A 27,875-nucleotide genomic window follows, 5' to 3' on the forward strand; every position below is an offset into this window, starting at 1 on the left:
AGAAAATTTTATTTTTTCTTCTGGAGAAAGTCTTATTTCTTTTATTTCGGCTAGAATAAAAGCAGTTTTGAATTTTTTAAAAAACATTTTAAGGTCAATATTATTAGCCCCTTTAAGCAATTTTTTTTCGACTGTCTACAGAACAAACCATCGATATACAATAACTTGCCTAATTACCCTAACCTGCCTAGTTAAGCTAATTAACCTAGTTAAGCCTTTAAATGTCACTTTAAGCTGTATAGAAGTGTCTTGAAGAATATCTAGTCAAATATTATTTACTCAGTTATTAGAAATGAGTTATTAAAACTATTGTGATTTAGAAATGTGTTAAAAAATATTTCCGTTAAACAGAAATTAAGGGATTTTATATATATATATATATATATATATATATATATATATATATATATATATATATATATATATATATATATATATATATATATATATGTGTGTGTGTGTGTGTGTGTGTGTGTGTGTGTATATATATATATTGACAAAATCTGTTTTGTGTCGTGCATTAGAGTTTGCTTAAAAAAAACTGGTTATCTCTGAGAAAGTATTGTTATATTATATTATTGATGTGTTATTAGTTCTGAGGATATTGCAAATCGTTGAATGCCATTTATAAAAAAAAATGTAAAAAAAAAAAATTTGACCACAGACTTTAATAAGATTTTATCAAATTATTTTAATTTGTATGATTTTATTTACTACTGTAAATATTGTTTGCTTGGTATTTATTTTGTGTTTGTGTCCTCTTTTATTATTGTAACTCCCTGAAGAAAGTCTTTTGGATACTGAACACATGACTGGTATTATCTTGTATTTTAAAATTATAGTCTTGGAAACATGCATTTTCTTTAACACTATTTAAGAAATTATAAGCATTATAACATGTGCTTACACAAGTTATTTGTGTTTTTACTATAGTAAACTATAGTCACCCTTAGTGTACATGTTTTGAAGTACTTGTAAATATTCCTATGGTCTTAATATAAATGCTGCAATGGACTTTGTATTTAAAATCTTTATTGCACAGTAGTTCAGCCATGGTTATAGTACAACTTGTTGGTTTTGTTTTAAACGCTGTAAAACATGGTTATGTGTGATAAAAGTTGATTAATCTATTTGTATGATTGTGAAAATATTAATAAATCTTCAACTGTTATTGAGAGTGGTGTGTCGTGTTTATTATAAATAAGCAGCTGCTGCAGCTAGTGGTCCATAAGTATGAGCAAAACGCCTGAGAACAGCGCCTCCGCGGAGCGGCCGGTATTTCCGGTTGCGTCGTCCTAACATCGGCCGGACAGCGTTTCCGATCATTTGCCGACGTCGCGGCGACATTTTGCCAATTAGCAAACGCTCCCTGAGCGACATCGCGCCGATGGAATTTTGAAAATCGGCACGACGTCGGCCCAACGTATGTGTGCTGTCTGGGTATATATATATATATATATATATATATATATATATATATATATATATATATATATATATATATATATATATTCTTCTTTTAAGTTCAACAGATGAAAAAAAAACTAAAACAGGTTTGTGATTGACGAAGGGTGAGTGAATGTCAAATTTTCAGTTTTGTGTGGACTATCCCTTTAAATTATTAAGTTATTATAAAAGGTAAAGGTGTTCCTGAGTTTAATGAAGCACAAATAAACATTTTACTTATTAAGGCTACATTTATTTCTTTTTAATAATATACTTACGTGATAAGAATTTAAGTTTAATAAACTACAGTGACTTGAATCTAAATGAAATTTTAGCACTAAGTTAATTAATCAAAATCATTAAACACGAGCACTTGTGCTCATTGAGAAAATGCTAGTATGATTTAATGGTAATTTAATATACTAAAACATTTTTATTAATCGGTTGATGTTTGTGTTACGTCACGATCACAAAATTGTGTGTGTATTTTGCCTAAATGAACTAACGTTAAACGGCCTATATCTGACCAATACACAAAACTAACAAAATCTACCTTTATCCAGCGCTTTTTCGGCCTCCAACGGTTTAACTTCAAGTGCATTGCTGAATCGAAAAACATTTTATTCCTCCTCCTTCGTTAGCCATTTTACACGATAAATCCTCTGAATAAACCAACTGTTGATTTGATTCAGGTGTGCTCGAAGTCAACAGGAGGACGCCATTACCGGCCGCTACTTTCACAATGACGTCACTTCAATTGTAGTCTCTGTGTAATTTCTGAGGGTACATTTACACTAAAAAAGTATTTTAATTTGCTCATTCGACGTGCATGACGACAACATTGTTAATACGATCACCATTTTACGAGATTTCACAAAAATGATACGAAAAACACTGCAAAACGCCTGTCATACGCATGAGGTCATTTTTTAGACATGTATGTTGATGTAGCTTACACACATAACACACACATTTTAATTATTCATTCATCATTCATTTTCTTGTCGGCTTAGTCCCTTTATTAATCTGGGGTCGCCACAGCGGAATGAACTGCCAACTTATCCAGCAAGTTTTTTACGCAGCGGATGCCCTTCCAGCCGCAACCCATCTCTGGGAAACATCCACACACACACACACACTCATACACTACAGACAATTTAGCCTACCCAATTCACCTGTACCACATGTCTTTGGACTGTGGGGGAAACCGGAACACCGGGAGGAAACCCACGCGAAGGCAGGGAGAACATGCAAACTCCACACAGAAACGCCAACAATTGTAATTATTATAATTTGAATAATGAAGCTTTTGTTATTAACCTATTTATTTTGTTAATTAAGTGTTATATTCATAAGTGTACATTTTCCAACAAAAAACCTGTTTTACTGTGTTTTATAAGAAACTGAAAAATTACTTTTGCACTGCAGCATAGTGCTAATGGAAAGGCCATTAAAACTGTCCAACTTTGTTCTAGTTTCAATATTTTTGATTAATGTTAAGGTCCTGCTTATTCATATTTGTAAGAATTTTAGTTAAGTATTAATACTCTTGTTTTTATGTTTGTTTTATTTTATTTTTTTAATTTTATGTATTGATGCTATAATTTACTTTCTATCGCCCTGGCATTGTTGTGTTTACTATATTGTCATGTATGTTTTTAAAGCATAATAATAATAAAAAATAAATAAATACACAAAAATGTATTTTGTTTTATTTATATAGATATAATAGCTATATATAATAGCTATATATATATATATAATTGCTATATATAGCAACTTTTCTTCTAAAATAAGCATTTTTCTGCAACTCCTGTGTGTAGGCTCAGTAATTTTACATTTATAGTGACGGATAAGTTCTTTTCATTGCCTTTGAAGACAAATAAAAAGAGAATTTTTCTCAGCCTTCTATAAATACATTAAATAACTTTCAGATACCACTGAGTACACATGGGAAAAGAAAGCTCAAGACACCTTCCAATGGTTATGTGCATAAAATAGCTTTATTTTCAACAGATCAAACCTCCATGCAGAAATCAATGATTCATTGACTTCAACATTAGATCAGTGATTTTTTTTTTCTTTTTAATCTGGATGTGACCAAACAAAGCAGCAGAATTTGTCTCTCATTTATGCCATGCTAATGCACAGCTCATTCACGATCCCCTTAACTAATCCAGAACATCCTTCTACAAAACATAAATAGATTCAGCTTAAAAAGTCTAAACGAAATAGAAACTCTTAAAAACAAATCTGTCGAAAGACTAACAGCCTTTGCATTTTTTTGCACTACTGTATATAAAACAAATCTAAAAAATAAAACAAAAAAAATAAAATAAAATAATTATCACATATACAACAGCTGAGATGGGGGAGAAAGACCCCCCGACCTGAAGGCAGGCAATAAAATATGACAGTTAAATTAATACCAAAAAAAAAAAGAATTAAGGACATCTACAAAAACACTGAGAAAAAAAATAGTTAGTACTAGCATTGGTCATCGTTCTCCAACAAAACATTTCCATAATGTTTCCAAAAGATAAAGATGCAAAGCATCTGCGTTTCACGTACAGCTTTTACAGCAAAAGCGAATACCGGGATGAGATATAGGAACAGTAAAAACTGATTTTGGCATTTAAATATTTGGTAAATAAAAGGCTGTCAAGAAATGGCTAAGTACCAAAGTTTTACATTTTATTCAATGGCTATATACAGATCCCTGGATGCACAAAGTCTGTTTGCAGTGAACTGATTCTCAAATCAACAACATCTGTACCTGTTAAAGTAGCTTAGGTGACCGTAGTGGATCTATTCTCCCATATAAAACCACCACAGCAATGACATACAAACATGCGGAATGTACCATAACACCATGCTTGAAATGAGCGTACGTTAAAATCTAGTACAATGACTTCAGGTTCTCAATTTAGTTGCGTACACATACTGCATGCCCTCAATTTGGTTTCACCTCTGATGTTTTTAATATGCAAATTAAAATAATGTTTTACAGCACACAGATTTTAAAACGAAGACATCTGTTGATAACGTGAAAGGCTACAGTAACCACCTCCACTGTAGCACCAATCGTGACACGGACTGTTCATTTAACGGGAGGTTGAAACGGTAAATCCACAGCCTTTAATCTGTGAAGGCTCCATTGCACCATTTAGTGTTTTGTGGAAAAAAAAAAAAGAAAAAAAAATTGGACACAACGAGCCACGTGATTAAAGGCAATAAACTTGAAGGGTGTGAGAGCATGAAGACACCAACATCTTCTGAATGGAGCGGTTTGGCAACAGACGCTTATCCCTCAGAGTCACTTTAATGTTTGGATGTAAATGTCCAGGCAGAGTGAAGTTTTGGTGTGAGGTCCTCCTGCGGTTTTGGTGGTACGTGAGAGGTTGGCGGCGGCCGTCCAGCCGAGGCACTGTGTGAGCTTATAGTTCGAAGATAGAGAGAAGGTATGCAAGGGTGCGGATGCTCATGCGTAGATTTCTGTGGTTGGAGCTTTTTTGTAGATGGGCGTCTTTCCCAGGTCGTAACTTCCTTCGTCTTTCTTCTTGATGCGGAGAACGAAGTGAACGAGGAGGACGATGAGGAGGATGGCGAAAACCAGGCCAACTGCTCCGCCCGCAATAACAGCTGGAAAACAAAAGTAGAAAAGGACTATGTTAACATTGCATTCAGTAATCGAATTACTTGCCTTACTCTAAATAAGACAGTAATATGATTAAGGTGTTTACATGAGTTGCTTTTTGAATGTTCCTTTCATGATCCCATTTTACATGTTGTAATTCGATTAACAGCATTGCGTCAACACGCTATCCACATTTCCTCCGGAGTTTCATGTAATTTCGAGTGTTTCATTTTTAATGTGTTGAGTTTGGCACTTTCACTTTCATTCAGGAACATTTTATGCATATGCCCCCACGACAAACGAGACACTGGATGAGTATGAACTGCTGGAAGAGTGTTGTTTTTAGTGGAGTTTGCTACTGCACATTGAATGGGAGAACAAAACCTCCGCATTTCACGGTTTACGTGTCTGTGGTCCATTACTGACTAGATAAGTGCAGAGAATAGTGTCAAACAGTCGTGTGTGTAAGTAATATCCTCTCGCAAAACATAAGGAAAAGTCCTACACGCCGGAAAAAAGTTTGATTGCGGTGTTTACATGCATGTACAGCACTTTGATAATGCAAGTAAAATCGGCATACTCCACATGTCTTAATCCAATTTCTGTTTAGTCCGATTATGACCTTAATCGGATTAAATCTATCAAAAAAAGTCTGTTTACATGGTAGACTCTTAATCAGAGTATTGTCTTAATCGTATTAAAATCAGATTATTGGTGTCCATGTAAACGTACTCAATGTGCGAGATGCATAATATATGGGCACATACAGGTTTGATGTTAATTTTAAAATATGGAACTGAAGTTATGCTAAAATTAAATTCAAAAGCGCATTTGAAGCTAAACTTACATTCGAATTTACAAATCTCACATTCAATTTCAACCAAATAACTACAGTGTGTAGCTGTGGCTTATTTTACATCCAAAGAAAAGAAAGATCTTCAAAGATGCCTTTTCAAGTTGTAAAAAAAATCAGTGTTTTTAAAACAAATAAAGACAGAAGAGGTCAACGATTTTGTTTTATTTATCTATCCTGACATGTCTGCTGCTCCAAAATATTTGAAATGTTTCTTAAAATAAAATTAATTGTGCTCATTGAGGGGGAAGAAGTTGTCGTTTTTAACTGAGACATTAAAAAAAGAATGTATTTCAGAGCAGGAATTCGTGATCGTGACCCTTTTCACAAGCCTGTTATGATGTGTTTAATGGTCAACATAATCTTAAACCTTTAAAGTTTTTAATATTTCGATTTATTTTATTTGTGTGAACATTTATATGCATTTAAGAATGTATTATCATATTTGTGTCAAATTACAAAGAACAAATTACAGCTTATGAGAGGTGTTTCTAATGCAGCATCTAAGGGGCTGAGAGTAAATTTGCCGTTATTCTCTCCTCTGGCTGCCGTTTGTTGTACTCTCAGATTCACTGTGCTCTAAATTTACCCATCTATGACACCTTCCGCTACCGAGAAACCCAACAATGTAAAAGGGTCTATACCGTGAAACTCTGATATTTTTATCCAAGGTTATTATACTGTCTGAATCCTATATAAACTAATAAACCGACAAATGCATAGGGTTCTTCAAAGTTAAACTATATATACACACACACACACACACACACATTTTAAAAAAGGTGAAATTAAAACAATATTTAATAAATAGTCATTACAAATATAAAAAAATTATTAAGTTGAACATGAACATAATAAAACAAGAATTTTGGTCTAAAAGGTTTATCTCAAGACTTGTATTCATAAATGATTTCTTCTTTCCCCTTTAACATATTAACATTACCATTCTTTTTTTTTTCTCCGTCCGCTTGGTTTAGGTCAGTGGTTCTCAAACTGTGGTACACGGGCTTCCTTCTAGTGGTACGCGGAGGAATGAAATATGTAATATGTACATGCTACATATTTCAAAATTGATCAAAAATGATATATATATATATGAATGCGACACATAATAATATTCATTATATGACATCTAGCCTATATTTCGGAGGTCCAGGCAACATTTTCAGCTGTTGATTAATTGCTACTAAATGTTAATACTTTATTTAAGTCCAGCACTTTTCTTTTTTTACCTTTCACACATTTTAATTCAAATGTTGACTTTTTAGTTTGTTTGTTTTAATACATATAAGCACAGTACAGTGTTAACGTTCAGACTTTTTATGTTTAAAGTGGCTGACAATAATATATATTCTTAATAATAGGAATTAATCTGCCATGTTTTTGAACTGTGCAAAACTGTAGCTGCTTTACTGGGCATACTACGCTACTGTATTTCAATACTGCTCATTGTGGTGGTACTTGGAGAGACTATTTTTATCTGAGGTGGTACTTCAAGGACCACTGGTTTAGGTTGATTTACTGAATCATCATGTGACTCCAAAAAAATCAAAGTAGACCGAAATGTTTGCATTCTTCTCTCTCTCTCTCTCTCTCTCTCTCTTTTGTGCCTTTTTGATTTCTTGATTTTTGAGTGTGTAGACTTTCTTCAGAAATATTGAACATTGAAATTAAAGAATCACCATTCCAAACATAAGCTGTTAATAACAGTGTGTCCTCACCTGCAAGCACTTCTGTGTTGTTGAACAAGCTATCATCTCCAGCGTGAGTCATGAGCACATTGCTGTGATTGTCCAAGTCTTGGTTTGGTGCTCCACGCAAGAAAACTTCATTGTTTTGAACCAGAATATTCTCATCGACAGTTGGCCTTGGAGCAAATGGACCCTTATCATCAGGGATCTGGTTATTCACAAATTCATCCTGACAAAAAAAAAGTTCCAAAATTAATATTAACATCAAACTGGTTGCCAATCAAAACAAACAAACAAAAACAAAAGCCTGTGGACAGCCAATCAGTGTTTAAACTTTTGGAATTGGTCACAGAAATTGTAAACATGTGCAAGAAAGTAATGTAACTCCAAACAAGACGTGACCACAAGTAATGACTTGTGGATCAGTGAGTGAGTCAAGCTTGAATGAGTCACATTGTCTTAGTCAATTTGAGCTTCAAAGAATCACACATCAGATGACCCTAGTTAAACAGCAAATTTGTTACATGAAACCAGTGAGCGAAATGAAATACACGGATGTCTTGAATACTCATTTACTGCGACAACATTACATTTTAACTTAAATGGATGAGTTGATTTGGGGTCAACCCAAAATGAAAATTACCTCGCATTTTTCTTCTGTTGAACACAAAAGAAGATACGCTAAACAAAAGGGTTGCTGTTTGTTTAAACTACTTATTTATAACGAGTTGAAAGAATGATTACGTTTTTTAGGGGGGACAACATAGTTTTTTAGGTTCAATCCACATAAATTTGTACGAACGATTAATTTAACTTAATTTATGTTGGGACAACATGAAGGAATTACGTGGAACCCACCATTTATGCTGGAATCCATCGACTTCCATAATAATAATGAAACGTATATAAAAACTATTGAAGTATTTGTGTTCAACAAGAAATTAAGTTTTGAACAAGTGAAAGATGAGTAAATGATGGTAAAACTTTCACTTTTGGATGAAGTATCCATTTAAAAAAAAGAAACATTTCCTCGATAAATTAATTAATGTAGTAATAAATAGTCAATAACTACCTCAATATCATCGATCACATCTGCAAACCCAGAGCCTGACATGTCATCGTAATCGTCTTCATCATCTTCATCAAAGCCATCCTCATCGTCAGTCTGGTTTAAGTCGGTGAACTCAAAGTCTTCATTCTGTGAGTTGCCGGAGGACTCCAGGTCCTCGATGGCCGCCTTGTTTTTCAGAGGTACCCAAGTTTCAGTTTCTCGTACCTACAAAAAGAAAATGGCATCCATTAGGAATGCAGCTTAGCCATCGGTTCCAAGGCCGATCATCAAATAAATATGTACATATTCAGAACCTTGTAATGCAAATCAACGTAAACACAGTGCACTGAAGGAAAGGTCACAGCTGAGAGACACAAGAAGGACTTAAAAATACAATTTTAAACAAAACTCTTCCACTCCTAAAGACTCAATGTAAAAATATATTAATAGTTAAGCTGGATACTGTACAAACAGCTGGCATCATGGTAATTCTAAGAGCACACTTAATTTAATTAAGACACACCAATGCTTTTAATCAGGTTAGCAGAGCCATTTGGCTAAGATCTGCAAATGGGCTTTAAACAATTAATGAGCTAAGCCTATTAGCATAGGAGGAAGTAAAATTGTTTTTGTTTTGTTTATTTCTTCTCTTTGTTCCTCAATGGTCATTCATTTTCATCACTATTGCAGGACATTTCTATCCTGTTCTGAATAGTGGACAATTGTGATTCGCACATTACAGTCGAGAGTGGAGGGATTGTAATACAGTAAAGGGACCTGTGGAGGTAGAAGGCAAGTTAGCACAGGTTTGCCACTATTGTGTAAAATGACGAAAGAATTCATTGGAAAGGGGCTGAGGGTCGTTATCGGTCTCACTCGCCTGCTTTGCCAAAAACAGATTAAATCAACTCACTGAAAAGTCTCACATACCGGGAAATCAAAAACAAATCGTAATGCACAGGTGTGTACTCAAACCAGCGAACTTCGTGAAACCACCTTAGACAAAAATTCGAACACACCTCATTGACGATTTCATTTTACGATTATCTTAAAGAGAGTATTTTAAGAAGAAATGTAATGCTTAAAATGGCTGTTGATGATGATGATGATAATAGAGAGGGTGAGGTGGGGGGTTAAAATGGAGACTGGGAGTAGGGGGTTGACTCATTTTCCAGGAAAACCAGGATCAACGCCACATGAAACTGCAAGTCAGCTCAAGCCTGCTCTGTTGTTCGAAAATAATAAAAGAAAAAGGGAGAGCGAGAAACAGAGAGCGACTGAAACCACAAGAGGGTGTGGGGAGAGAGACCGACATACTTTATGGTTTTCAGCCTTGCTGTGCTGTGAAACCCCACTCCAAAATCCCCCAGCATTATGAAATGCTCAGCTTCAGGGGAATAAAAAGAAAACTGCACACAGAAAAAGTACAGCAGTATAAGAAAGTACAGTGAATACCCACTTACTGCGAGGAGGTGGTTCAATTCAACCAATGCTTAAATTCCCATAAGCGAGCTACTTCTCAGTAACTGTATGCAAGCCACTTGAAAAAGTTTAAAGGAAGTCTCACTGACCGAACTAAAAGCTCTAGATGAAGACGTACTGCTAAAGAAAGTCCCTCAAAATCTCTCGAAAGCGATGCAGGAAAGAAATGTGTTTTAATTTCTCAGCAACAAGCAGAAAACCCCACAGCAGTATTTAAAAAAACCCAAAATGCAAAAGCTCTTAAATAAATAATAGTGTAGTTCTCTAAAATGAAACTGTCATCATTTACTCGCCCTCATGCCAACTCAAACCCATATGACTTTTTTTCCACACAAAAGGAGATGTTTATCAATGTTCATGCCAGCTTTTGTTCATACAATAGACAGAGACGGGCGCTGTCAAGCTCTAAAGAGGACAAATAGCACCATTAAAAGTACTCTGAAAACTGGTTTGAACTGAATTTTTAATTATTCATGTCGTTATCCAATTTGCACAGACGACAAATCAATGTGACTTCAAATAGGGAATCATACAGGTTGAGTAAATGAGTAAAAGATTGATAGTAATAGTGTCTGAGAACGTCTGATATGATGATGACGCATGTCTAGAGGTGCATGCTCTAGTGCTGAGCTGTAATGCCCTGAAAAAAAAGCCAGTGTAAATTAACCAGCTTAGTAAAGCAGGCCTTTGTCAGGACTAGCAAAGCTAGGAGCAAATCCGGCCATCTGCTTACAAATGGTCTGGCATCTGTTGCAGTGAGTCACAATGGGAGAGTTAAAGAGAAGATACCACAATCAGTGACTCATCCATGACTGTGGTAAACTGGAGTGATCAGGTGATTATTCAGTGTATGAGTTTAAAGGCCAACATCTGAATACCCACAGCTGTTTTGCATCTTAAGTGTTTTACACTTTCTGTGTACGAAAAGCCATAGGGGTCAACAAATAACTGGAAATTCTGTGAATTTTCACCTATAATGTGGATAATCTGTGCCAGATTCATTGATGAGCCAAGGTAGAAATATTATCGGCCATCATCCATGGTGGTTTGAAGACTCTCCTTGTTGTCCTTTCGGGTCACAACCAATTACAACCTCAGCCGTCAACACAAACAGCTTCTGTTACTCCGACCAATCGGATTTACTCATGCATTGTGTCATCTGATCTCCTCACGAGATTCACTCCTCATCCCAGACACAGCTAACGTCCCACTTTACACACGAATGCATGTCAGGAGAATTCCTTCCACCTTCGCGGGAACTATTTATAGTTGCATTTTTCCTTCCTACACACCCAGCTGAATCTCCAGTGGAAAGACTCACCTGCCTGCTAAACGATACGTCATTGTTCAATCACACGCCACATTCTCACCCTAACACCTGTTCAAAGCATTACGGCATGCGATGGAAGCAAGATTGGACTTTTCCTTTTAAATCTACAACTAAACCATATAAAAGACTATTCAACGTGACTGTCGTCAGCCTCTATTCTCTCCCGCAGGAAGTGTGATCGCGCTTTCCTTCTGTCTGTTGGTGGCTTTCATTAATGAAGCTTCTCACCATAAGTCAAAGCCTGTTTAATACACAATGAGCTGGTCTGAATAGCCCATACAAGCAGTATTGTGAGGTCTGGGCCTGAAAACGTGAGATCGAGAAACTTCCTGACAACAGACCTTTCGTGACCCACTAAAACCTGGAGTTAAGGAGAATTTGATTGGATTCTGCAGTCATTAAAGTGCTAAATATGCCATTGATGGCTTTCAATAGTTTTACAAATAATCACTAGACACAGACTAGAACGTTGCATCTTAACACATCTATATGCATTGCACAGGGCTTTAAATTGACTTGATGCATAATTTTTAGAGCCATTACTTTGAGCAAGAAATGAGATGCAAAGAACAGCAGAATCTGACGCAAAGTATGTTTCAATAACACACACACATATATATTTATATATATATATAAAACACTATTGAAGTAAATACAATCTTTTAAAAACACTTACCGGATAAGTATTGAATTATTATTAATATGGCAATTTGTTATAATTGTAATCTAATGAAAAAGTATTTAGCTGTAATTGATGTCAGCAAGCAGAAATAGAATTTTGACACCATTTAATAAATGTTTAAACATAATATCTCCATTTTATTAGCTCTGAATAACCAACATCAGTCGGTCTCTAATAAATCTATTGGAAGCGTGTGTCTACAAGAAAGCTATACCCCTACTATACATGACAAGACCTGCAAAAGAGCATTCTGACTGCATCTGAAAAATACAAAGACTCTGGAAAACAACTTGAAAGGTAATCCAGGATACTGGAAGCTGTGTTATTAGAAGGGAAAGACCACCAACATGTGTTGCAAGGAGATCAATGAGGTGATTAGACTCTCAAGTTTTCTTTAACTCGAGAGCCGAGAAACACACAGACGGGTGTTTATTTGAAGAATGGGTATTTTCAGAGAGCACAAACATTTACACGCCGGGAAAAGACAAAAGGCTAGATGGAAAAGCTATTGCTTAGGGGGAGGGTGCAGTCCACAAAGAAGCAATACTATGGGGTAGATAATAAAGCTAATTCAGAAGAAACCCAAATGCTAGTATGCCATTACAATCTAACCTCAAATAAAAGCATCACCTCACTAATAATCTGGAAAAAGAAACAGAACAACTCAAGAAGGTGGAACGGGCATTATGAAGGACAGCTGGTGGCTGGTTATCAGCATTTCCAAGTAAAGCCTGTCTGGCATATGGTTAATAGCTCCACAAGCAACAGAACTGGAACAGTGACGATGTGGTCTGCTAAAGGACTCTAGAACACACAGACTCCCTTTACATGGCCTCAAGATATTCCTTTGGACTTGCGCAACCAAAGTGAACAGCATTTGCTGAAGTAAACATTGATGCATACAATAAACACAAAAGTTCACAAGCAGAATCGCTGTAATAAGTAAAATTTGTTTTTCACCCAGGCAAACAAAACCCTCTCAACTCTTTGCCAACATTCCACTCTCTAAAGCTATTTAATAGGCCAGTGGACAGCAATGAAGAAATCATTATTACGTCCTGGTTGAAAGTATTCATCGTTTTCACCACTTTATCTTTTAACACCCTTTCAGATGAGCTTTACACTCCAAAATAACTAGATGGACAAAATAATAGCAAACTTACTTTTATCAGGGTTCATACACATTTTTTACTACTAAAATTCTGACTTTTCCAAGACTTTCAAGTAAATTTACATGATCTAATGTTTCATGCAATGTCTACTAGGCAGGGGACGATAACCGTTTTTAAGGTATACCGTGGTTTGGAAAAGTCAAGGTTGTAAAATGAATATTTTCTATAATACCGCTCCTAAGGTATGTGTAAGCTTTTTTATTTACATTATTTATTTATTTTGTAATTTTTTTAGTACAACAGTATCTTAGCAGAAAAAAATATATACAAAGATCCCATTTTAAATAGTAAGGAAATCTGCATTATTGAAACTAACGAAGACAGCGGAAGTCAATTATTCATCGTAATTATTTTTACCTATTTTGGGTGTTTACTGCTCCAAAATATTGTAAACTAAAGATATTGTGTTCAATATAGTTTTCGTTTTTTTACCCAGACATTAAAAAATAGTATATTTTAGAGCAGTGAGCACAATAACCGTGATACTGTGAAATTGTGATATTTTATCCAAGGTTATCATACCGTCAGAATCTAATACCAGCCCATGCCTAATGTCTACAAATGTGTAGTAAAAGAAAACCAACATGGTTAAATTTATTACAGCATATCATAAAACACGCAAAAATCTATTTAGTTTTAATTTATATTCATATCTAGGTAAAATTGATTTATGTAACGCTTACACAGTACTAATAATTTGAAAGTATGTGATTGGCCAAGGACAGAAAATCAGTAATTAACCTATATTCAAGTATATACATATCTGTTTTCCATGACTTTTCCAAAACTTCTTGTGTTTTTCTATTTGTCCAAAACTTCTTCAGACATGGAAAATGCCATGTCAAAATTCCATGACCGTATGAACCCTGTTTTATGCAAATCACCTCATGCCTAATTTATAACAAGACTATTAGCAAGACCTCTATAATAAAAGACAAAACTTCTGGAGCAGGATTTTTTTATGATGAATCCATTAATTGTTTGACAAAATAGTGTTATAATATGACGCATTCATAGAAAAGCATTGATGTTTAGTTGTCACGTTATATACAGAACCTTGGCAGGTTATTATGACCACTGCCAGTTTCTTTCTTTAATTTTTTGGCCATTGTCAGTCTTACCAACTAGAGATTACATTATATCAGCCAAGGCAGTGAAAGCTGTGCTTAACTATTCAAATACAACCAACCCAAAGGCCATTATTACAAATACCCACTGCTACTTTGCCTATTACTGAGGTTTAAAGTGTCTATGTCATGTTGAGTTTAAGCCACACAAACTGGTCCAGTGGCTGAAGAGGAGGGTCCTGGATGAAAGAGGTGGACCATTTAAATCCGCCGAAGTGTGTGAAATCCCAAAAGAAGGGCTGGTCAAGGTCAGGAGGGGTCAAATTCCTCAGGAAAATGCAAAAGAATGGAGAGGGAGGGGGATGAAAGGAACGCAGACACTTCTGCATGATTTTGAGGAATGTTGCGGCCTTCCCTGCCTCGGAGGACAAGGCTTTTGGTGCGTGTAAGCTTGTTCCCACATTCCCACTTGAGATTAAATCACACCGTCTGTTGAATGGTAAACAGTGCATCTAGTAAACTGCTTCATTTTACAGTGTATTACTAAATAACACACTCTAAAACATTCAGAAAAGATCACAAAGATGCAGACTAAAGACAAAAGTTGCATCTGTTGGTGTTTAAGTCTAGATAAAGATCTACGCCAACACCTTTCCAAAGGTCTGTAAGAGAATGGAGGGTTTGGGTTGAAAGAATTTGCATTTTGACTTGTGCAAGGGTGTGTGTGTGTGTGTGTGGCTGACTGACCGAGCAAGCACACTGGGTGGCATTTGTCTTCTATTTCAGCTCCAAAGACATCTGCAGCTAGCCATTCTTTTGAGTTATGAAAGAACTGGCCAACACAAAGCTGTGGCATCCCATTCACAGGTGCTTCAGTGGGTGATTCCATAATGAACAGATGGAAAAGCAAACCTCATGGACTGAACCATCATATAGTGGAATGAATCCAGTCTAATCAAACGAGCTTAAAACAAAAACCCTGCAGGCAAAAACTGTCACATGAAAGCCAATGCTACTCAATAGGCCATTCAACAAACAAAAATGTGTACTAGTTTAAACTGGTTTAGTGCCAAAGCCAGAAAATTACTCTCTTAAATACATTAAGGTTACACACAAACATACATTAACATACACAAATCACAACTACACGAAATTCTTCCTTGTTCAAGTTTATTTGAGGTGCGCGCGCGCAATGTTAAATCCGAGTAAAACTCAGCAGGTTTGGCATTTAAGCTACAAATAATACTCTTAAAAACAATTCTGTTGAACACATAAGGTTTGGCCTAACGTTAACTTAAAAGCTTTTGTTGCTTCAACATGTCTGTTGACAACGCTAACGTTTTAGCAAACTCTCTAATAAGCTTTATAAAGCGAAGTTTGGTGTATTACAAAAAACGAGTTGGCTCGATAGTTGTTTAACTCAATTTGATTTTGGTTAAAATTCACACGATAACGTTACTCACCGATTCAGCGAAAACAGCAGCAGCCGCCGACAAAACCAACATGAGGTAAACTTTCAACATCTTCTCTTCAATACAAGTAGCCCGAGTGAATAAAGTTGTCCGTTTCGTAAAGAATAACTTCTGTATATCGAAATAAACCGCTCCTGGTTTCTTTAATCCTTTTGTATTCGATTTGTTGAGACGTTTTAACGCGAACTTCTTGCTGCTGTCCTCTGTGTTAATACGCAGTATTCCTGTATAATGATTGATCGCCTTTGGTTTTATTCAACCCCTCTCCAACTCCGCCTATCCTTCTAACGCAGCCAATCCCGGTTGTGTGACGTAACTTACGGAAACTCCAGACCGGACGCAACAGGTTTACTGCGAGACCGAGAAAAATGTAAACAGTTGAAATGCGCGATGACTAAAATAGTTTTTAGCCTTTAAAATTTTTTATTCTCACTGTTGTTTCTTGACTTATCTCTTCTCAATATAATATCAGATTATTTTGTCAGTTTTACGTCTTGTTATTAATGTAAATAGCTGAACAATAAAAAAGCCACAGTAGGCTAATGGCTTGTTACCATTTTAAGGAAGCATTAAGAAGAGTTGGGGAAGAAATAATGCATTAGTTCGTGGAAAGTTTCAATGACGTAAGCTTCCAGGACTTTTTGAACGTGCTTTCCTTCGCTTTCCCTTAGGGTGGAAAACGAAAACCACAATGATTTTAGATGCCATTCATGATAACAAACAAAAGCTTTCATTCATTAAAACTCCCCACATTGGCAGAGATGAACTAACAAAGATGGTTGGTTGTTTTAGTTGGTTTAGCCTATACTTGAGTCTCATGTCTGTATGAAAATTAACCATGGTTTTATTACAGTAAAAGTGTAGTAAACATGCCATTATGCAGCCTATTGAGTACCATTACAGTTTTACTGCAAACACCATGATTAAATTATGTTAAGTGCAGCATGTTTTAAAAAACATATTATGTGTAGTAAATCCATGATTTTCATAAGGTCTGTTTTATTTTATCTGATCTCCCAAGTGACAAAACACTAAGTGAACTGATGCTGGAAAGACCATCTAAGTCTAGCAGACCACATTGGTTTATAGTGTGTTTGTTTTTAATTCATACTTTTTCTTGTTGTCATAAACCCATCAAGAAATGTCAGTTACATCAGGGTGGTGTTGCATTAAAGGTTGTCATTTCCCCTAAAAGGTGTCAGTTTGAAGCTCTTCCAGTCACAGTAACTGGCAAATGTCTAACCTTTCCCGTTTTTAATGCAACAACTGTATTCTGGCATGACTTTGAACTTGAAACCACTTTCACATGTCACAACATGATATTGTTCGTAAAACAAAACTTTACTCACGGTTTCACATTTAATTAATGTCATTTCTTTGAAAGAGACCCATCACAGGAATTATAATTAGCAATTTTTATAAAGTAGGCTAATCATCTCAGCAGCACCCCTAATCATCAGCTATTAAAGAGGTTAAAGTGTGGTTTAAGGGTGCAATCACTACTGGTTTAATTAAAAGTAACACTAAAACTAGTTACCGTGGTTCAACTGAATAAGTGTGACACTGAAATATTTGAACCCTGGTGTGAAACAAGTAATATATTATAGATCTCAGTCCACTTACAAATAAACCCTGATGCAGATTACCTGAAATATAAACACAACACAGACCAAATACATACCAAAAAGAGGACATGATGTGACCCTATAAATGTGACTGAATGCTCAACCAAATCTGTTTTCATTCATAGTTGTGAAATTATTGATAAAACTGACAAAAATAAGTCCTCTTTCAGTCGATATTAGTTTTATATGTGTACCAGAAGAATTCCTGGCACTGTTTTGACTTGTTTTAGCAATTATAAGTATATTACAAGTTATTTAAACATCATCACATGTATTCAACACCAAGAACTACGTTTTGCTCATCAAATAACATTGTTCTGTTTGATAAGTTTCACTGCAAATTCATAAACGCTGCATGTTTTATTTAATTTTTATTTTTAAATTCAGTTTTTTGTTACACTTTTTCAATGTTAGTCAGTGTGTAGTGTGTATATAAAAACTGAAAGACCACCCCAAAGAAAGACTAAAAGTTTCCTTTCAAGAACTACAGGGAATGGCTTGTTTGGACTGCGTGTTAATGTTAAAACAAATTTCAACATCAGCACTCTGATATGTCTTGCTATATCAGTGCATGCAAATATTCTGTGCGATCCTCTTGACCAATACTCATTCATTCATTTTGTTTTCGGCTTAGTCCCTTTATTAATCTGGGGTCGCCACAGCGGTATGAACTGCCAACTTATTCAGCACATGTTCGACGCAGCGGATGCCCTTCCAGCCGCAACCCATCTCTAGGAAACATCCACACACTCATTCACACTCATACACTATGGACAATTTTGCCTATTCAATTCACCTGTACCAAATATCTTTGGATTGTGGCGGAAACCGGAGCACCCGGAGAAACCCACGTGAACACAGGGAGAACATGCAAACTCTGCACAGAAACGCCAACTGACCCAGCCGAGGCTTGAACCAGTGACCTTCTTGCTTTGAGGTGACAGCACTACCTACTGAGCCTAAATCTATTACATTGTGAAAAATTTGATATTCATTCATTCATTTTCCTTCGGCTTCCTTATTTATCAGGGGTCGCCACAGCGGAATGAACCACCAACAATTGTAGAGTGTGTTTTACATAGTGGATGCCCTTCCAGCCGCAATCCAGCACTGGGAAACACCCGTACACTTTTGCATTCACACACACTCATACACTATGGCCAATAAAGTTTGTCCAATTCAACTATTGCACATGGTTTTGAACTGTGGTGAAAATCGGAGCACCCAAAGGAAACCCACGCCAACACGGGGAGAACATGCAAACTCCACACATAAATGCTTACTGGCCAAGCCAGGGCTTGAACCAGCGACCTTCTTGCTGTGAGGCAATAGTGCTAACCACTGAGCCAATGTGCCACACCATTGAAAGTATATCCTATTAAATCCACTTATTTTACGCTTATCATCAAATATAATTAAGTGTCTGAAAAATGTGCATTGTTTTAAGGCTTACATTAGTTGATCCATTGTGGACTCTGTTAAACAACAAGAGATTATTAACTAAAATTATTGCTTTTGTTTTGCAAATACATCACTAAAACGACTACAAACTAGTAAAACTGATCCGGGATCAGGTAAAACCAATGTAACCTGTTCAGTGATTTACCACTGGGAGCCACTCTGACTGAACCCATGTGATTCAAGATTTAAATTGATCCCCCAACTGAGAGCCATTGAATTTTCTAAATATTTCAATCCTGCAATGATATACCAAAGCCCTAAATTTTTAAATCATGCAATTTTGACAATTTGATGCGCATTCCCAAACACTGAAGCAAATGGTTTGTAAAGATTTCAAAGTGCTTTAAAAGCAGCCATCACTATGTTCAACAGAGGAAAGATAATCATCAAAGTTTAGAACCACTTGAGTGTGAGCAAATGTTGAGGAATTTGCTTTTTTTGGGTGAACTGTCTCTGTAATTGTTAATTTATTTGTTTTCCTTCGGCTTAGTTCCTTTATTCATAAGGGGACGTCACAGCGGAATGAACCACCAACTTATCCTGCATATGTTGTACACAGCGGATGCCCTTCCAGCCGCAAACCAGCACTGTGAAACATTCATACACTCTCACATTCACACACACACACACTTATACACTACAGCTAATTTAGTTCATTGAATTCACCCATAGCACATGTCTTTGAACCAGAGCACCTGGAGGAAACTCACGCCAACATGAGGAGAACATGCAATCTCCACACAGAGATGCCAACTGGACTCGAACCAGCGACCTTCGTGTTGCGAGCCACTGTGTCGCCCACTTTAATTAAACATACATGATTTTAGAAACAGAACCACCAATCTAAATATCCACATCCATGAATTTCTACATAAATTCTCTTCATATGCTTTGAAACAACAAATCCCCTGTTGAAAATCATCTTTATCCTCTGAGAAATCTTCCAGCATTAAGATTTCTTGCGAGGTTTGATTACTTGTGCAATGGTGGAGATCTCAAAGTTGTTTAAATGTAGCAGCTGTATATCTGAGCTAGTGCTCATGAGCTCTCAGACTCTACTGTATTATGAAGCGAGAGAAGAATCTGGCCTGATTTCAGCCCTGATTTGTTTAGTCTGAGTCTAGAGCTCATTTAAAACAACTTAATGGAAGTGTCCAGAGAAAATGCAAGAGATGAACACAATTTTTGAAAGATGTTATTTGCCTAAGATTAAAGGCATAGGTCACCTACAAAAGATTTACTCACTATTTACTCAACCTCAAGTGGTTTCAAACCTTTATGAGTTTCTTTCTTCTTTTAAACAATAAATCATATTTTTAAGAATGTTGAAAACCTGTAACCATTGACTTCTGTAGTAGGAAAAGTAAATACCAAGGATGTCAATGGTTACAGGTTTCCATTCAATCATTCATTTTCTTTTCAGCTTAGTCCCTTTATTAATCAAGTGTCGCCACAGTGGAATGAACGGACAACTTATCCAGCTTATGTTTTTACGCAGTGGATGTCTTTCAAGGCGTGAAACAACACTGGGAAACACCCATACACTCTTGCATTCACACGCACTCATGCACTATGGCCAATTTAGCTCATTCACCTGTACCGCATGTCTTTGGACTGTGGGGGGAATCCAGAGCACCTGGAGAAAACCCACATGAACTCAGAGAGAACATGCAAACTCCACGAAGAAATACCAATTGACCCAGCCCGGACTTAAACCAGCGACCTTCTTGCTGTGAGGCAATTGTGCTACCCACTGCTCCATCATGAGGCCTACAGGTTTCCAGCATTTTTCTAAATATTTTTTTTTGTGTTTCTGAAGGAAAAAACTCATAAATTTTTTAAGCAAGTAAAATGTGAGTAATGTTGACAGAACTTTCATTTTTGGGGTGAACTATCCCTTCAAGAGTGTAAAGTACATTTAGTGCGAATACATAAAATGTGAAAAATGCAGATGTGTTTTTGGCAGCAATCATGGCTGCAATCACAAAACAACTTAGCAATAAAAATATATGAAACTCTAGTCCTAAAATGCACTAATCAAGTCATCAGGAAGTTGATGACTAATTTGGGGCCATTGCATGTTTAACTTTAATGTTTCAGATCAAACTAATTTAAACATTACTCAGAAATAACACAAATAAACACATCATGCAGTTTTAAAATGAAGGTTTTTATTTTTAGGGAAAAACTAAATACAAAATGATATAACCCTATGTGAAAAACTGTTTGCCCCCATACCTAATAACGTCTTGGGTCACCATTAGAAACAAAAATAAGTCTGTTACGGGGCTGTAGGGGAATTTTGGCCCACTGATCTTTGCAGAATTGTTGTATTTCAGCCACATTGGAGAGTTTTTAAGCATGAACTGCCTTTTTAAGGTCATGCCACAGCATCTCAATTGAATGCAGGTAAGGACTTTTACTAGGCCACTCCAAACTCTTTATTTGTTTTTCGTCAGGCACTTAGAAGTGGACTTGCTGGTGTGATTTGAATCATTGTCCTGCTGCAGAACCCAAGTTCGCTTCTAGCTTCTAGCTTCCAAATTCACTAACAGATGGCCGGACATTCTCCTTCTGGATATTTTGGTACAAAGCAAAATTCATGGTTTAATTAATTACAGCAGGCGATGCGGTGGCAGAGTAGGTATTGCTGTCGCCTCACAGCAAGAAGGTCGCTGGTTCGAGCCTCAACTGGGTCAGTTGCCTTTTCGGTGTGGAGTTTGCATGATCTCCCTGCGTTCGCATGGGTTTTCTCCTGGTGCTTCGGTTTCCCCCACAGTCCAAAGACATGCGGTAGGTGAATTGGGTAAGCTAAAATGTCTGTAGTGTATGAGTGTGAATGATTGTGTATGGATGTTTTTCCAGAAACGGGTTGCAGCTAGAAGGGCATCCACTGCATAAAACATTTGCTGGATAACTTGGCGGTTCATTCCCCTGGGCGACCCCAGATTAATAAAGAGGCTAAGCTGAAAAGAAGAAAATGAATAAATGAATTTATCACAGCAAGTCTTCCAGCTCTTGAAGCAGCAAAACAGTCCCAGACCATCACACTACCACCGGCACACTGGTATCATTTCTGTTTCTGAAATGAGTGTTATTTTTACGCCATGCATAATGGGTTACACATCTTAAATTAATCTTTTGTCTCGTCAGTACACAGTATTTTCCTAAAAGTCTTGGGCTTACATCCAAATTGTGGTTCGCAAGGAATCTTAGCAATGTGTTGTGCATTGAAAGCTTGAGGTGAATCTTGATTGTCATACATTTCGTAACTTTAACAGACTAGTTAGGGCTCCATATTTTCAGCCACGGCTTAAATGTAAAAACCTTATGTTGTAATTTAGAATAATTTGGCTGTACAGCAGCAGACGCTCCAAGAACAACGATGGAAAGTTTGGGCAGAGCAGTAAACACTGGCGCTCGGGTCAGTTCGTTCAAGCAGTTACGGCAATGAAATCCACATGGTGTACATTAGCGCTGCTGTACGCTGGCCTTCTCCACATCCCCGCCTCGACTTTCACTCAGTCATAGTCCGTCTTTTGTCTCCATGTAAAAAGCAAATTCCACCCAACCTCTGACATAGTCTGACACACATTCCAATTCCAGCACAACAATGGAGGCCTTTGTGCTGTGCTGCTGTGTGTGCGTATGTTTGCTTTTCATTTTTTTATTACACTTCTGGATGGGCTAGAAAGTTTAATCATTTTCTGTAGCAATATTGCTGGAATGTGTGTGAACTAACGACTCCACACCATAACAAAGAGCACACATAATTGCAGAAAAAATATATGACTGTTTATGATGGGGGGAATGGGGGGTAGGGGTGGTGGGTGAATGTGTGAAATATGTAATATATACAGTATATTTCAATATATATATTGAGAGAGAGAACATTAGAAAATGTTCTAATGGGGGGGTTTATGTGTGAAATATGTAATATATACAGTATATATATCAATATATATATATATATATATATATATATATATATATATATATATATATATATATATATATATATATATATATTGAGAGAGAGAGAACATTAGAAAACTACTTTATTGATGTTATATTATATTTATATATTATTTAAAGCTAATTTGTGAGTTTTATTATTTCATTGCTCGTTTTATATCATTTTTACAAATGTATTTATTACTCTTTATATTACTTTTAAATATATATAAAATAAAACATATTTACTATAGCTATATAAACCTTGAAATAATTATATTAGAGTTATTAGATCTATAATTTAAAATAAATATTTAAAAAGTAATAAATAAATATGTTAAAAATATATATTTATAATTAAATGTACAACTTAAAATATAGTTTTAAAATATTCATATATCGCCGCACAGCAAGAAGGTCGCTGGTTCGAGCCTCGGCTGGTTCTGTTGGCATATCTGTATGGAGTTTGCATGTTCTCCCCGTGTTGGCGTGAGTTTCCTACGGGTGCTCCGGTTTTCCCCACAAGTCCAAAGACATGTGGTACAGGTGAATTGGGAAAAAATTGGCCATAGTGTATAAGTGTGTGTATGGGTGTTTCCCAGTACTGGGTTGCAGTTGGAAGGGCATCCGCTGCGTTAACCCACACATATAAGTTGTATAAGTTGGCAGTTCATTCCGTTGTGGTGACCCTGGATAAATAAAGGGACTAAGCCAAAAAGAAAATAAATGAATGAATATTCATATATTTAAAAAAATAAAAATGTAATATATTATTTAACAATATATTAATATTATAAAAATATATCTGCATATATATGTATTTGCAGTTATATACACTGTAAACCCCAGCAGTCAACTTTATCAAATTAAATGAGTGTTGGTAACTCAAAATGTACTGAAAGTAATTCTACTTAGTGCTGAAGGAAATGAGTTAATTAAATACCTCATTACTTCAACTTAAACGGAGTAAGTTCACAGTACTCCTATAAATTAGTTTTTAACTCAACCGGTTTGTTGTAATTAGTTTCCTCAAACAGTTTAAGTTGCCTTAACTTACTGGGTTTTACAGTAATCGATTGGTTTGAGTTCTCTTTATTTATTTTGTGCTCAAATTGCTTAGTATACTTAAATGGATTAAGTTCACAGTACTCATTAGGATAAGCTTTTGAACTTAAATGGTTTGTTGCAATCGGTTTACTCAAATGGTTTGAGTTAGCTTAACTTTTTAGGTTTTACAGTGCACTGTAAAACCCAACAGTCAACTTTATCAAATGAAATGAGTGTAGTTAACTCAAAATGAACTGAAAGTTATTTCTACTCATTTGAAAAGAGTTTTGAACTCAGTGTTGAAGGTAATAAGTTAATCAAATACCTCATTACTTCAACTTAAATGTAGCAAGTTCACAGTGCTTATGAATTAGTTTTTTTAACACAAATGGTTTGTTGTTATCTGTTTCCTCAAATGGTTTGAGTTCTCTTCATTTATCGGGTTTTACTGTGCTCAGATTGCTTCATTTACTCAAATGGAGTAAATTCACAGTACTCAGTAGGATTAGTTTTTGAACTTAAATGGTTTGTTGCATTCGGTTTCCTCAAATGTTTTGAGTTACCTTAACTTTTTGGGTTTTAAAGTGTATATATTTATAAAGAAATCCCTGTTTATTTCTTAGTTAGTATAGTTATTTCTTCTCAAAGCCACATTTTCAGGTTATAGTACCCAAGGCACATTTCTGACAGGCACCTGGTCAGCTTTCAGAGCAGGTGTGTGTCGGTGTGACATTCTTTGAGGGAGGATACTTTAACGTATTCAGTGATATCTTTAAAGCGTTTAGTGCACACAATCCAATCTAATCTTTTTCGCCTGAAGGGGGTTTCAGACTTGAGCTGATGTTTGTGCACGTCGTTGCTTTTGTAAACTACTCATTAAGTAAACGAGCTCATCACAAAACCACATGCAAAAGAAGATACTTGAACAATGAAGCTACGCAACATTAACGGAGTCATTCACTCTGTCTGACTCCTTGTTTGTTTGCTTGGTTGTCTTTATCTTGGTCTATCGGTTTACAAAGACTGCAGCCCACATTCCTCTGTCATTATTAACATATTCACTACTTGAGATAACGAAATCATAGTATGTTGTTGCCTAAAAATGAAAACAAATTAACATAGTAAAAATGTTCTACATGACAACATTTGAAGAAATGTGATCAGTTGTTTAAAAAACAATATATACACTTTGCTTACACACACACAAAGCATATATAATGAATATATATAACTGTTGCAATAACTGTTACTATCGCTCTCTATATACACTCACCGGCCACTTTATTAGGTACACCTTGCTAGTACCGGGCTGGTCCCCCTTTTGCCTTCAGAACTGCCTTAATTCTTCGTGGCATAAAATCAACAAGGTACTGGAGATATTCCTCAGAGATTTTGATCCATATTGACATGATAGCATCACACAGTTGCTGTAGATTTCCACCACATCCCAAAGGTGCTCTATTGGATTGAGTTCTGGTGACTGTGGAGGCCATTTTAGTACATTGAACTCATTAGCCCCTTTCACACAGTGATACCAGTAAATATATGGAAATTTTCCAGAACAACTTTACCGGTAAATTTAAAGAAGCGCTATTCACACAGGCGAGGACGTTACGGAATTTTATCTGGAAAAGAGCATTCACACATACATTTCAAAATACCGGTAAATTCTGACATCATTAACCAGAAATGAGCTCAAAATGGCTGCGCTTGTATTTGTAAATATTTGACTACATCACAAACTCTGTGGATGGATCAGTATTGTGAACAACTTCAATGAAAACACAGAGAAACACTTTCGCATGTCGAGATGTACATGATATGTGTGTGTGCAGGCGCTCATGGGCTGTTTCATGGGCACACGCAAAGCTTGAAGGTAAAACAACGGCTTATCATAAGCATCTTATCGATAATTAATTACACGGTTGGCATTAACATGAACATATAAACGTTATCTGACTAATTTCTAGCAGCTAAATGTGTCTGGAAAAATATTCAAAGGCTTTTATTCTTATATACTGCGCGGACGTGAATGCGTCTGACTATTCTGATTGGCTAAAGCAGACGTCTCACGTCAGCACGTTCTAGACGTGCACGTGTTCTTTCCCGCAATCTTCCTTTTGCGTTCACACAGCGCAGCATTACGGCAAATTGCCGGTAATGTTACAACTTCTCTTTCCAGAAAATAGCCAGAACGAATTTACCGGTATTTTCAAAAAGGGCCTGTTCACACATACACACCTTTCCGGAAAATTGCCGGTAATTTTCCGGAAAGGAGTGTATGTGTGAAAAGGGCTATTGTCATGTTCAAGAAACCAGTCTGAGATGACTAACACTTTATGACATGGCATGTTATCCTGCTGGAAGTAGCCATCAGAAGACGGGTACACTATTGTCATAAAGAGATGGACATGGTCAGCAACAATACTCAGGTAGGCTGTGACATTGACATGATGCTCAGTTGGTACTAATGGACCCAAAGTGTGCCAAGTAATATCCCCACACCATTACACCACCACCACCAGCCTGAACCATTGATTCAAGACAGGATGGATTCATGCTTTCATGTTGTTGACACCAAATTCTGACTCTAACATCTGAATATCACAGCAGAAATCAAGACTCATCAGACCAGGAAATGTTTTTCCAATCTTCTATTGTCTTATTTTGGTGAGCCTGTGCAAATTGTAGCCTCAGTTTCCTGCTCTTAGCTGACAGGAGTGCACCTGATGTGGTCTTCCACTGCTGTAGCCCATCTGCCTCAAGGTTTAAAGTGTTGTGTGTTCAGAGATGCTCTTCTGCAGACCTCGGTTGTAACGAGTGGTTATTTGAGTTACTGTTGCCTTTCTATCAGCTTAAACCAGTCTGGCAATTATCCTCTGACCTCTGGCATCAACATTTTCTTTTTCTGACCATTCTATGTAAACCCTAGGGATGGTTGTGCATGAAATTCCCAGTTGATCATAAGTTTCTGAAATACTCAGACCAGCCCGTCTGGCACCAACAACCATGCCACGTTCAAAGTCACTTAAACCACCTTTCTTCCCCATTCTGATGCTCGGTTTGAACTGCAGCAGATCATCTTGACCATATCTACATGCCTTAATGCATTGAGTTGCTACCACGTCTTTGGCTGATTAAAAATTTGTGTTGATGGACGGGTGTACCTAATAAAGTGGCCGGTGAGTCTATATAATAGCAGTCAATTATATATATATATATATAACATTGTGTTTTCATAAAAATATTGTAGTCTTTTAAACTCTTAAAAACATATTTTTTATGCAAAATATTATAACATGATGAAGTATTTTATATCACATCTTCAGTATGAATAAGCAAAAACTATTTGCTTTCCCTTTTCCAGTTAATCTTATTTGAAAACAAACACACTCTTCTGCTTTCTATTTTTTTCTTTCTATTTTTTTTTACCATGGTATCTCAGAAGTCCCACCCATCTTCCACTGAACTTTGGACTGGATGGTCCCGCTCTTTTTAATCTAACCAGCTCCTTCATACTAATCTAACCAGCATTTTCTCAAACCCGTTTTCAATTTTTTCAAACACTTTCCCTTTCATATCGCCCTCTTTCACCTTATGGAGAAATAGATAAAGCTGTAAAGGGCCAGTCTGTTGACTACAAGCCATAAAAACATGGCACACAACAGCTACACTTCATTCCTCCACCCACGTCCGCCTACAGCACAGCAACCCATATATAGAAGAGCAGACGGAGCTTCCCCTTCCAGCACATGATAAAGTCACACAGACGTCAGCACTTCCTGCGCACATGCAAAAAAAAAAAAGTGGAATTTCAGAGGAAGCCCATCGGGGGTTTAGCAGACGGTGTGTGTTTGTGTGTGTGTACTGGTTTTAGTAGTTTATGAGGACAGTTTTTTGTTTAA

General features: G+C 36.4%; 2 protein-coding genes across 4 annotated transcripts in view; both read right to left on the reverse strand.

Moving 5' to 3' along the window:
- The window catches only part of gdf5 (growth differentiation factor 5), a 33,655-nt gene extending 31,566 nt beyond the window's left edge, over window positions 1–2,089 (reverse strand). For both annotated transcript variants that reach the window (XM_087258200.1, XM_087258199.1), the window contains exon 1: window positions 2,000–2,089. The gene's annotated coding sequence lies outside the window, so the exon portion shown is untranslated. The remainder of the gene's footprint in view (window positions 1–1,999) is intronic.
- A 1,341-nt stretch (window positions 2,090–3,430) lies between these two features.
- The window catches only part of sdc4 (syndecan 4), a 46,676-nt gene continuing 22,231 nt past the window's right edge, over window positions 3,431–27,875 (reverse strand). The window contains 4 exon segments of one of the 2 annotated variants that reach the window (NM_001048149.3): window positions 3,431–5,088; window positions 7,658–7,856; window positions 8,700–8,903; window positions 15,875–16,129. In NM_001048149.3, the coding sequence (NP_001041614.3) occupies window positions 4,928–5,088; window positions 7,658–7,856; window positions 8,700–8,903; window positions 15,875–15,934 (624 nt within the window). In that variant the 5' untranslated portion in view covers window positions 15,935–16,129 and the 3' untranslated portion in view covers window positions 3,431–4,927. 2 annotated transcript variants of the gene reach the window in all.

This window comes from Danio rerio, chromosome 6 (genome assembly GCF_052040795.2).
Source record: "Danio rerio strain M-AB ecotype USA chromosome 6, GRCz13ab, whole genome shotgun sequence".
Taxonomy (NCBI): domain Eukaryota; kingdom Metazoa; phylum Chordata; class Actinopteri; order Cypriniformes; family Danionidae; genus Danio; species Danio rerio.